Source organism: Hippocampus comes, unplaced genomic scaffold (assembly GCF_001891065.2).
Source record: "Hippocampus comes isolate QL1 unplaced genomic scaffold, H_comes_QL1_v1.1 scaffold122, whole genome shotgun sequence".
NCBI classification, from domain to species: domain Eukaryota; kingdom Metazoa; phylum Chordata; class Actinopteri; order Syngnathiformes; family Syngnathidae; genus Hippocampus; species Hippocampus comes.
Window position 1 is genome coordinate 3,464,534 of NW_017842059.1, and position 11,207 is coordinate 3,475,740.

The 11,207-nt window shown below is 39.1% G+C and overlaps 2 protein-coding genes across 2 annotated transcripts; one reads left to right on the forward strand and one right to left on the reverse strand.

Annotated features, from left to right (window-relative positions):
• Nucleotides 1–163: 163 nt before the first annotated feature.
• On the forward strand, nucleotides 164–3,218 carry vma12 (vacuolar ATPase assembly factor VMA12). The gene is made up of 6 exons (XM_019861658.1): nucleotides 164–504; nucleotides 744–817; nucleotides 1,070–1,159; nucleotides 1,701–1,743; nucleotides 2,467–2,579; nucleotides 2,735–3,218. The coding sequence occupies exons 1-6, from the start codon at nucleotides 321–323 to the stop codon at nucleotides 2,828–2,830; spliced, it is 600 nt and encodes a 199-aa protein (XP_019717217.1). The 5' UTR covers nucleotides 164–320; the 3' UTR covers nucleotides 2,831–3,218.
• Nucleotides 3,219–7,524: 4,306 nt separating this feature from the next.
• Nucleotides 7,525–10,160, reverse strand: sebox (SEBOX homeobox). Its single transcript, XM_019861195.1, has 3 exons — nucleotides 9,771–10,160; nucleotides 9,358–9,599; nucleotides 7,525–8,794 (listed from the first exon to the last, which is right to left on the reverse strand). The coding sequence occupies exons 1-3, from the start codon at nucleotides 9,871–9,873 to the stop codon at nucleotides 8,111–8,113; spliced, it is 1,029 nt and encodes a 342-aa protein (XP_019716754.1). The 5' UTR covers nucleotides 9,874–10,160; the 3' UTR covers nucleotides 7,525–8,110.
• Nucleotides 10,161–11,207: the final 1,047 nt, after the last annotated feature.

The following is an 11,207-nucleotide window of genomic DNA, read 5'->3' on the forward strand; positions in this document are numbered from 1 at the left end:
AAAACAATCACGTGGAATGACACGTGGAGCACATGATATGAATTTGAAACAATATATTAACGTTCATTTCCTCCCATAATCATCTAACAAAACATTATAAACTGAAGCTTTTTTCACTTTTTGAATGTGTAATTTAAAAATCAGTTTACACAAGTGATCATGTGATTCTTACGTCATGTGGTCACGGGGTAAAAACATGGCCGACTGCATGTAATCGGCTTGATCTCGTGAACCGCTTTCTAACATAGCGGTCATATACATATCCCTTTGTTGCACATTCTCTGCGAATATACTCTATATTGGCCTCATTAGATGTAATTATGGCTTCGGCGTTCGTGGTCGGGGATCAGTTCAGAAACAGGGTGACAGAACTGTTGGAACGGACTGACTCATCTCTTCCTGAAGAGCTGAAAACGCAACTGGGGGCTCTCGTTGAAAAGAAAGGACAAATAACCCTAGCCTTTCATACAGCGAGACAACTGAAGAAGTACCTTCAGGATGAAGGTAATGTGATGTCACCGCAAGCATATTTTCTCAGCCCCCACCCCCACATCACACACACACATATGCAGACAAAGTTACCTATTTGACTATATTATTTACTTGAAACATAATATTTGCGTAGTTTTCAATAAATGAAACCAAATGCGATTTTAGAAGTGACACCTAGATTTACGGTGTTTATATACGTGAATTATATTGTGGATTTAGACCATACTTTTTAATGGCTCTTTTTTTTCTAGGCCATCCATTCTATTTGCATGATTTGTTGGAGGATAGTTCACTGCACCTGCCAGAGTTTGTGAAGCCCCCCAGAGTAAGTCGATTACAGTTGATTTAATTTGAAATGTTGATATTGAGAAAAATTCACATTTCCTGTTTTAATTTTTACAGTTGGACAATGTTCTTGAAGACATTTAAGTGTTAACATTTTTGTTGTTACAAGAAGTTAATGTAATGAACTGTTTCAGCATCTTCACCACTGGTTTTGTGAACACTGTCTTGATATATATGCAAAGTGAGCTGCAAGAGCACGGAACACAAATATGATGATTTTCTCTAATGACAGAACCCTGAGCTGGTCGCACGTTTGGAAATCATTAAAGCCAGGCTAGCAAACGAGGAATACAACAAGATGACCCGAAATGTTAACAATCAGGTAAATAATATTGTCGTTGCTTATAGGGACAGAATTTACATTATCCATCCATTTAGTTTCCAAATTGCTTATTCTGACTAGCATTTAAAATATTTTATCCAAGCAGGTTTAACATTTGTAATTGTTAGATTGGGCAAGATTAGAGTCAGATTCAGACAACTGTATCAATCCCACTAGACAGGGCAATTACTGCAGTAAAGCTACATTAAAGAATTAAAAATAATCATTTGAATGAGTTGAGATTTTGCAATAATGGTTAGTCCCATAGTAATGTGGTTAAATGACATCTTGAAGACAACAGAGACCGTTTGTTATTTTCAACAGTACTATAATATTGTGCTTTTTTTTTTTAACCAGCATGAAAATAGTCACAATATGGTTTGTATAGTCTTCAGTCCATAGTTTTTTTCCGCTTAGATTTCTTTCCCCCCATTATTTTGCACCTAGAGGCACCCATACTCCTCCCTTCATCTGTTACACGAGGCCACTATTTCATCACTGCAAACTCTTGCCTATCGATTATATTTCTACTCCTGTGCAGGAAATGAACCGGACTGGAACACTGGCAGATTTTGGACAGCAAGGTTCGTGTGTTGTATGGTTTCCATGTCCCTCCAAGGGGACACATTATGTAACAATTCACTGTGTCATAATTGCTTCCACTGTGGGGGGTCCTGAGTTAACTCATTCACTGGTAAAAACAAGGGACCTTTGCACTTCTATAGCCATCACGCTAAAGGAATACAATATCATACAGCTTTGTTTCTGTAGAGCCTTCCCAACCGCTACAGCTGGAATAAAGCGCTTTACAGAACATTTAGAATACTCTGTCCAAGAAATCAGAATATTGATCCATATAGAAGGAGAATCGGATTATTAGGCGCACTGTCGGCTTTTGAGAAAATTGAATGGCCATTTGTCAGTAATATTGTGAAAATGAGTGGAAAGTTGAATCCTAACTTTGTAAGTTGATTCACAGTGTGCGCCCCTAAATTTTCTACTCGCACCCCTAAAATTTAAGGTTAGGAGCCACTGTTCTCCAAGTAAAAAAAAAATAGTCTGGAGCCCTGAGGGTAATCGTCCTTTTCATGTTTTGCAATTGAATCTTTTATATTATATATATATTAGATTTTTCTTTTTTTATTGAAAGCATGTCACAGAACATGCTGAGGAAGCACCTGCAAACTGTTTTAAATAGTGAAAATAAAATTGGAATATGTCCCCTTTAGATAATATTTCTAGATCAGTATCATATAATAAATAACACACGACATTATTTACACTGTACATCTTTTCTGTTTCTGAAGTCCGATCAGCCAAAGCTGTGGCCGTGACTGTTTTCAACTTCCTGGTGACAATAGTTGCTACGTTTGCCTGCTCCTACATGGGCAGTCAATACCTATTCACAGAAACAACAGCGGTAAGAATTTGTCTTTGTTCTCTATTGAGCTACGACTGAAATGATTTGTTCCGCCATAACGCACTTACGTAACCTGTGTACCTCAAATTTCAGATGTTGTGTTGAGACTAGAGTATCCCAAAACATGTTAATTGTGATCAAATTTTTTTTCCTAGCGAGTGATATCTGCTGTGATTGCAACATCTGTAGTGGGGCTAGCTGAGCTGTATGTCCTGGTCCGGACCATGGAGGGGGAACTCGGGGAACCCTAGCGCAACGAACGAGGGAACTACACCAAAGTCGGGAAAAAAAAACTCCATTTAATAATATCATACTGTGTTCTCATTATTGGACTAACAGAGCCTTCACACATGAGCATTTCGCTTTCTTGGAAAGTTTTTGGGATGGGATTCTTGGGGGGCAGGGGGCATTATGAATGGTTTAAAAAGTGCAGAAATAGTACTTATGGTTATAGCTTTTTGGGCGAGTGTTTTACAGATCTTTAAATACAGTAAACCCCCTCTATTTGCAATGTATAGGGATCAAGGTCTGCTGCGAAGAGCAAAAAAAAAAAAATGTTATCGAGCTACTCTCCCAAAAGAATGTTTATAAATGAAATAGTTCTCATGAATTCTCATGAATAAATCCGAATAAAATGACTACCTGTGATATTCTTTTGATTTTGATCTTTAGTAAAAAAAAAACAAAAAAAAAAACCCAAAAAAAAACCATACATATACTGTTTTTGTAGTTTTCAACTGGGTCCTTATTTCAAAAGCTTACCTTGAAAGTGTTAATATTTACAGGGCGTGTGTTGACTCCGGTTGAATGATGATGATATCAGTTGATTGAGTTGCATCAGCGAAACAAAACAGCCAAGCTCATGAGGTCAGATGCCGTTAAATTAGAATCGATCAATTCAATTATTTTTATTGTAAGTGTTTAAGGAGCAATTGCTGTACATTTCATTTGGTACACGTATCTTCCACCCATGCAGAACCGTTTTCCACATTGTTTGTTTATTTATTGTTTTTAGCACTATTTAATTAGGTAAGAGCCTGATTAAGTTATACAGGGGAATACTTTTAAAGAGCACTTTTCAAGCTACATCTGTTAATGACCCACCAATTATAATACCGTATTTTCCAGGGTTGGCCAAGGTGTGATTTATACTCTGGAGCTACTTATGTGTGAAATTATTAACACATTATTATATCATTTTACATGTTCTTTTCACACTAAACCGTACGAGGGCGCTCTAGGCATGTGTTGATAAATCGACGAGTCGGACGTCTGCGTTGTAGAAGAAATAACGCCGCATCTTCCACCTCCGGAGTTTGCGAAGTTGTTTAAAAGTGACACTGAGGATGAAAATTTCAGTGGCTTTATTTATTTTTCATTGGATGGAGTGACACTGATGATTTTGGTAAACTTCTTAGCATGTTTTTTATGCTGTAGTTTTCTGAATAACTCATAATATGTTACGTAATGTTAGCATATCGTACACTTATTCAGCGTGCTGTCTATTTTATTTTTATTTTAAATTGCCTTTCAAGATGACATGTCTGTTCTTGGTGTTGGATTTTATCAAATAAATATTCCCAAAAAACGCGATTTATACTCCAGTGCAGTTTGTTTTTTTTTCTTCTTTATGATGTATTTTATGGCTGGTGCGATTTCTACTCCAGAGCAATTAATAATCCGGATAATGCTGTGATAATAAAAAAGTCCTTGAATTGCTAGTGCAATTTAGGTCTGTCCATGAGTCAAAGAAAGAATGAGCACTAAGGAATCTAGTATTTATCATGTTAAACTTTATGCATTGTCTAACACCAAGGAGAACGATTGTAGCATTGACTGGCAATGCCTTTAAATCTGCCAGAAAATAATTTCAATCAAGGAATCTCTCTTAAGAGATCAATGTATTTAATTTAAAAAAAATATTTAAACTTTCGCCATTGTCAGTGTGTTGTGAACAAATGCAGTTTATTTGTATTTACCAGTGTAACCAGGTTGCTCTTCTAGAATGCTCTTCACATAAATCTGCATGTTTATTTTCACCCTTCTCAAATATGTAAACTAGTCGTCAAGCTGTCTATGCATGTCTCATGTCAGATGTCACCAAAACACATACAAAAAGATTACCGTCCATGATCACCAATTTAAAAACAATTCAAACAAGACTGAGCTGATCAGTCTTTTCTGATCCCTTCTTGAGATATAAATTATTATTTTTGTTGCCTTATTTTTTATTTTTTTGCCTGCGTCCTCTTGTTTGGTCCTATCGCATAAATGGGAGGATTAAAAGATGTAACTACATCTGGAGGGGAAAAAGTATTTTCCTGAATTCTGAGATTTGACACCCGGATTAAAGGTTTATTGAAAGATTATTTGGTATTAAAGATGATTGTGATATGCAGAGATCACTGTCCACTGCACGACTGTCTTGTCCATCCGTCATGTTCGTGTATGTATTAAACTTCTCATGTAATATTTCAAAACTTAAATCCAAGCATAATTACAGGACCTGTAAGCTGATAGACCCCAAAGCTTTGGCTTTAATTTTCATTAGTTTATTCCGCCAGCCTACTGTATGTAACCCTCATGATACTTACAGAGTAGAGAGATTTTGAAAACAACTATTCCTTTCATGGGATCCCTGCACAAGGAATGATTTTAATCAGGATGTTTTTCAAAATAATTCTCAGAGAGCCACAGTATATAGTAACCCGCCACAGTTCATCTTAGACCATGTTAATAACACTTGGCCGCTGTGAGGACAATATATGTATGGCCTTGATTCCTTTGAGTGGAGTGGAGAAAAGCAGGCTTACTGTGAACCTGTTATGTTCATGGGCTACCTTCTCAATTCGTCCTCCATTTTGTTAAAGGGCATGAAATTCAAACAATGTGCAAAACTTGGGCATCTTCCAGTGAACCTCACAGTACAGTACTTCCATTTTCTCTACCACTTGTTCTCATTAAGATCACGGATGAGCTTGAATCTATAGCATGTAAGCTAGCAAGCTAATGAGCTTGTTCATCTGCGGCAGGGTTGTGTGAAATGTTAACACCTGGGTTCAGTGTCAATTCTCAATCCAGAAAGTAAAAACCTTGCCAGTTTGGCATTAATAGAAGTACAGTTAAGTGAATGAACTACCCACGAGAGTAGAAGCATCTGCGGCTAAAGCCAAACTGTGGCTTTTTTTTTTTCCGGACCTGGATTTGACATCTGTGATGGTGGTTGTATGTGAGTTCCCACATAACAACAGAGATGGGAAATTCAGGTCCAGAAAGTAAAAACCTTGCTTACAGTTTGACTTTGGCCACTGGTTCTTCTACTCAACCGGCAGGTAAACAAGCTTGTTTATCTGATAGATGTACCTGTTTTATATCTGACTGATGAAACACTTTTTTTAAAAAAAAGGGGGCTTTTTAGCGTAGATTTTAAAGATGATCTGTTCATGATGAGGCAGCATGGTGAAAGACTGGTTAGTACATTCACCTCACAGTGCGAAGGTTGTGGGTTTGAATCCAGACTGCGTCCTTGCTTTGTGGAGTTTGCAGATTCTAAAAGTTGCACACATTCCAAAAACATGCATGACACGTTAGATGGGCACTGATGCCCATCCGTGATGATCAGATCATTAACGTTTCGTTGATGAAAGGATGAGAAACTTTCAGGACAGCCACCATTGCAGCTGTCCACCAACAGGTACTGTATATATTTTAAAGTAGAAGGCATTTCTTAATAAAAGACACTTGGCAGCCGACCAGAAAGTTGTCCAAATGCAAGGACTCTGACCATGAGAGACAAAATTCTCTGTCTAATTAGATAAAGATTAACCTAGTTGGTGTGAATGCCAGATGTAATATTTGGAGGCAACCAAGCACTGCTCATCACCTGGCCAAGTAAAATATGAATAATTAATTAATTTACGAAACACAGTCTGTAAGCAAAAGTAAAGCATGGTGTTGGGATCATGCTGTGGGGATGTTTTTCAGCAGCAGGAACTGGAAGATGAGTCAGGGTTGAGGGAAAGATGACATTGATCAGGGCACAGGCAGACGGATTCAGACCTCTGTCGGTATTTGTGCTGGGTTTTTTTTTGTTTTGTTTTTTGTTTTCAAATCATCCCACTGGCTGGCACAGCTTCATAGAGATGGTGGCACACAAACAGTCGGGTTTGGATGGTGATCTGCAACTGCCACTTCACAGCAGATCTTTGCGATCTCCTCCAAAGCTAACTTTACCTCATCCACCAGTGGAGGTCTGCTTGCAGTTCCATTTAAATGTATTTTGTGTGCTTAAACTTCCTGGACGAGCAAATCAGTTTCTTGTTTCGAAAAATTTTGCTGTCCATGCTCCGCCATGTCGAAACTGTCAGTGCACTACAAGTGTGCCACATTTAAAAGGAATGTCAGGGGTTGGACATGACTGAAGTTGGCTGTGTTTACTCTCATAGCGGCGCAGACTTCCCTCTTTTAAATACAGCGGTTTGCACTGGTCTGCGAAATTTAAAAAATGCCTGGTCTAACCCGCATCCATGCAAATGGAGCCTTTGGAGTTTGAACCAACACATGAGAAGTCAACGTGTCATCATGAGATTTCTGCTTTGGAGGCATCTGAATGATTAACTGCGCAACGTTAAATGTTTTACCTTTCCTTTGGCTTTTTTTTTTTTTTTTGTGATGACACCAGAGTGATCAGGCAATGCATGACAACCATCGAACTCAAACTGGAACATACTGCAGCATACTGTATTCAAGTTTTTTTTATTTTTTTTTAAGGATTTAGTACGCTACGAGATACTTTATACAATTATATTGATATCAAATTGATTTTCTGAGTCAGAGGCAAAATGTAAATATTCTTGTTAAATACCACACAACAAATTAATTCCCGCAGTACCAAACACTCAGAGGTGGGCTCGAGGGTCCATCAGTCGTTATGTCAGGCCCATCCGTTGGCAGCGGCAACAGCCAATCGGCGTTGAGAAAATACTACGTCAGACGTATGCACAGCACAAACAGACGCTAGTTTCAAGAAAAGAGTAATTTTCCTTTATTTTTGTTGTATTTCGTTTTTGCAGTGGTTAGCTTCTCAGTATATGACTCTTATCATTTACAATGATAAACTGCTCCTTCAAACGTCTCTACATGGGATTTAATTCACTTCTGTTTCTTGGGAAAATGTGTCGGAACAACTTGAAAGTCACCCAAAGCCACTCAATGAATTATGCAGAATTTTGCAGGTTGCACGATAATCTGATGAAGTATTTACAGTTGAATTTGCCATCATTTATTGCCCACTTTAAGGTCCATCAAGTTGAGCATTAGTACAGTGTTAACTCATTACTTGACATTTGCTAGCCTATTTTATTCTTGTAAAAATCAAACTAAACTACATCGAAAAATACAATTAGAGCATTCACACAAGGGCAGAGCAAGAACACCAGACACCAAGTGAGAGGTTATTTCAGTTTGATGAAACAAGTGGAGTTTGTGTATTTGGACACATCAAAGGGAAATAAATTTTGTTGTTCACGTCATCAGAACTCCAGGAAGTTGGTGACAATAGCAGCATTGTAGATCAGGTCTGAGATGTAACCCATCGAGGTCTGCGGTCCCATTTGTGTGTGATGATGATGATGGTGGTGGTGATGTCCTTGGCCCTGAGTTACCTCCCAGTATGCTGGCTGAGAGTGAGAAGGAACGACTTGGTCGACAGAAACGTGGCCTCCGGCTCCGCCCCCGTATAGAGCCTGAGGACCCCCAGACTGAACCAGGCTCTGGGCTTTGAAGTTCCTGAGGGTCTGGTAGGAGTGGTTAGACGCAGAATGGTGTCGCTGCCTGGTGATGGGATGTGAAAACGCACCAGGTCGGAAAGTCGGGAGGGTCGATCCCAGTTGCGGCCGCTGCTGTCGCTCCTCCTCCCGGAGACGAGACTCCGAACGCCTTGGGGATCCGAGGGCGGGCTGCGTGTGTTGCGATGAAGTGGATGGCGTAGACTGGTTGTTGTAAAGTTGAATCCAGTCAGAGTAGAATTGTGGGATGTCGTCACAGGTTTGATTTTGCTCCGGTCTGAATATGTCTGCCATGGTCGGAGAAGGGAAAGCCGAGGTTACCAGTCCAGAGGTGGGTTCTGTGAGCCTCCGACTTGCCACAAAGTGTTTGGTGGACTTGGGCAATTTCCCAGTCTTGATACTTCGGGCTCTTCGGTTTTGAAACCACACCTGTGCAGGATTTTGATTTTCAGTCTCAATGGCATTAGACTTCAATGCAATTTTCGAACAAAGTGTGTGGTCTTCCGTCAAGAAAAATGATCAGACCTACATTGGACAAACCTGCTTTGTGCTAGGTCACAAACAGATTTTTAAAATTATTTTTTTTTTAACCACTCCGTTGTGAGAGTGAAGCAGGTATCACTTCTGATCAGAGCGCAGACCTCCACCAAGGCAAAATATTCACACAATTCACACAACATGTGTCATGTGCAAGTCACATCACTTCAAGACCTTCATCAATAGAATTTTCTGAAGATGCTTCCCGGTTTTGATGACATGTTTGTAGCTTTTAGCGTGGCAATATGATGTTCTAACTGCAAGTTATTAGGAATATAGTGTGCTCTTCTCATACAACTCAGGTGTACCTAGTGTTGTGGCTAGTCAGTTTAACCCTTTCAGGGACAGCGGTTAATACAGTGTTCAGATGATCAGGTTATCGGGGTATCATTATTTGTGCATGAAAGGGCTAAATCACTCCAATATGTAGAAAGACCCTCGTTTCTCCCACCCACCTGAATCTTACTCTCGGGCAAGTGCGTGTGCACGGCCAGCCTCTCCCTGAGGGTGATGTCTGGGTAGGGAGTGACAGCAAAGGCTTGCTCCAGCTCAGACAGCTGAGCCCGGCTAAAGATGGTCCGCTTCCTCTTTCTCGGACCCTCGCTCAGACAGGCACCTCGGTCCGGCTCTGTGGAGGATGGGGCACTCTCATTGTGCACACCTTCGGCAAGAGGGAAAAGAAGATCATCAATTGGTTCATTTTTAGTAATTATTTAGGATAGTTGTCTTAGTTATGTATTTACTTTGTTGACAAGAATAATTTTTATGATATATTTTCCTGATGGTCTCAAACACAGATGGGATGATACAAATTAAAAAAAAAACATACATATCAAACAATTTATTTCCAGACGTTGTTTTGGCTTACCTTTACTGTGTTCCTGTTCCCCAAATAACCCCGTCAAAGCCAGCGCATCTGCCTGTTGATTCTGCTTTACTAATGAGAAATCTGCATCCAAGAACAAAGCCATTATCGCCGCACAAACGCAGTCACCCTCTGATCCCTTGACAGTTGATGCATGATTTGACCGGGAAGACAGGGGGAACCACCTCTTATACCCACACAGAGCACACCCCTCAACAAACACACACACACACACACACACACACACACACACACACACACAGGAAATCCAGGTATTAAAACACCACTTACTTTAATCTCAAATTACTGAGAATCAAATCATGCTGTTTTTGCAAGTCCCATAATGGACAATACTCTAGCAATGACTTCAATCGAATTTATCATCATCTACCATACAACATGATGTCTGGCATTATTGTTTACACCTGAAGTTCTTGTCTGTTAAGAAGATGGATGCCAAACTGAAGCCGATTATTTTATTAAATAATAATAAATTCAACATTATACTGCCCATAAAGCCATGACTAGTTGGAGTTATTATTATAATATTGTCGTTTTTCCTCACCAATGACCAGTGACTGAAACATCCAAGTTATCCATTCACAGGGTGTTTTTAAATCTGGAGTTCACGTGAATCGTGTAAAAGTGGGTGAACCCTTTTCATCACAAAGTTTGGGGAAATCCTCGTGAAGATATTACTTTTTAATGTTCAAATTCAATAAAATGTTAAAATGTTCATTCTTCCATGAATGTTCAAGAGCAGTGGTTCTTAACCTTCTTAGAGGTACCAAACCCAACCTGTTAAAATGCACATTCACCGAACCCTTCATTAATGAATAATAAATACTTTTTTTTTTTTTTTACAAATTCAAGATATTTAAAAAAAACACACTTGTTAAAAACAGAAAAAAGTAAATACAATTTCAAGAGATAAGTGTACTTTTTTTGTTGTTTTAATTGTATGACGTACTATCACGACAGTCACACGTTGACTACTATGCGAACTAAATTTCCCGCAGCACTGATTGGACAAGCAATGTAATGTGATCATCTGCAGCCAGTGATGGCCAAGCGGGCGTGTCATAACTAATTGACATGTTGAGTCGCGTGCGTCTTAACCTCCATGGCAGAGACTCTGTCGAACCCCTGAACCCAGGTTAAGAACCACTGTTCTAGACTATTTAATTTTCATTTTAATGTTGAAAAAATACTGGTATCTTCCAACATTTTAACCTTATGGTAACCGTTTGATAGAGGTCAGGTTTAATTTTCTTATTAGAATGTGTGCTGAGCAAAAATAAATAAATAAATAAATTAATTAATTAATTTAAAAACTGTCGGTCAAAATGGCTGGTGTTCAGATACCACTGCTGTTGGCCAGTGTTCCCCCAATGACCGGATGTCAAATAATAATATTTATTCATTCATTTATTTGGAGTG

Coding starts and splice junctions, on each gene's coding strand:
- vma12 (XM_019861658.1), top strand. CDS start 321: ATGGCTTCGGCGTTCGTGGTCGGGGATCAGTTCAGAAACAGGGTGACA. Junction 818..1,069: donor AGTTTGTGAAGCCCCCCAGA/GTAAGTCGATTA, acceptor CTCTAATGACAG/AACCCTGAGCTGGTCGCACG. Junction 1,744..2,466: donor GGCAGATTTTGGACAGCAAG/GTTCGTGTGTTG, acceptor CTGTTTCTGAAG/TCCGATCAGCCAAAGCTGTG.
- sebox (XM_019861195.1), bottom strand. CDS start 9,873: ATGGCTTTGTTCTTGGATGCAGATTTCTCATTAGTAAAGCAGAATCAA. Junction 9,600..9,770: donor GGAACAGGAACACAGTAAAG/GTAAGCCAAAAC, acceptor TTACTAAAAATG/AACCAATTGATGATCTTCTT. Junction 8,795..9,357: donor TGCCCGAGAGTAAGATTCAG/GTGGGTGGGAGA, acceptor AATCCTGCACAG/GTGTGGTTTCAAAACCGAAG.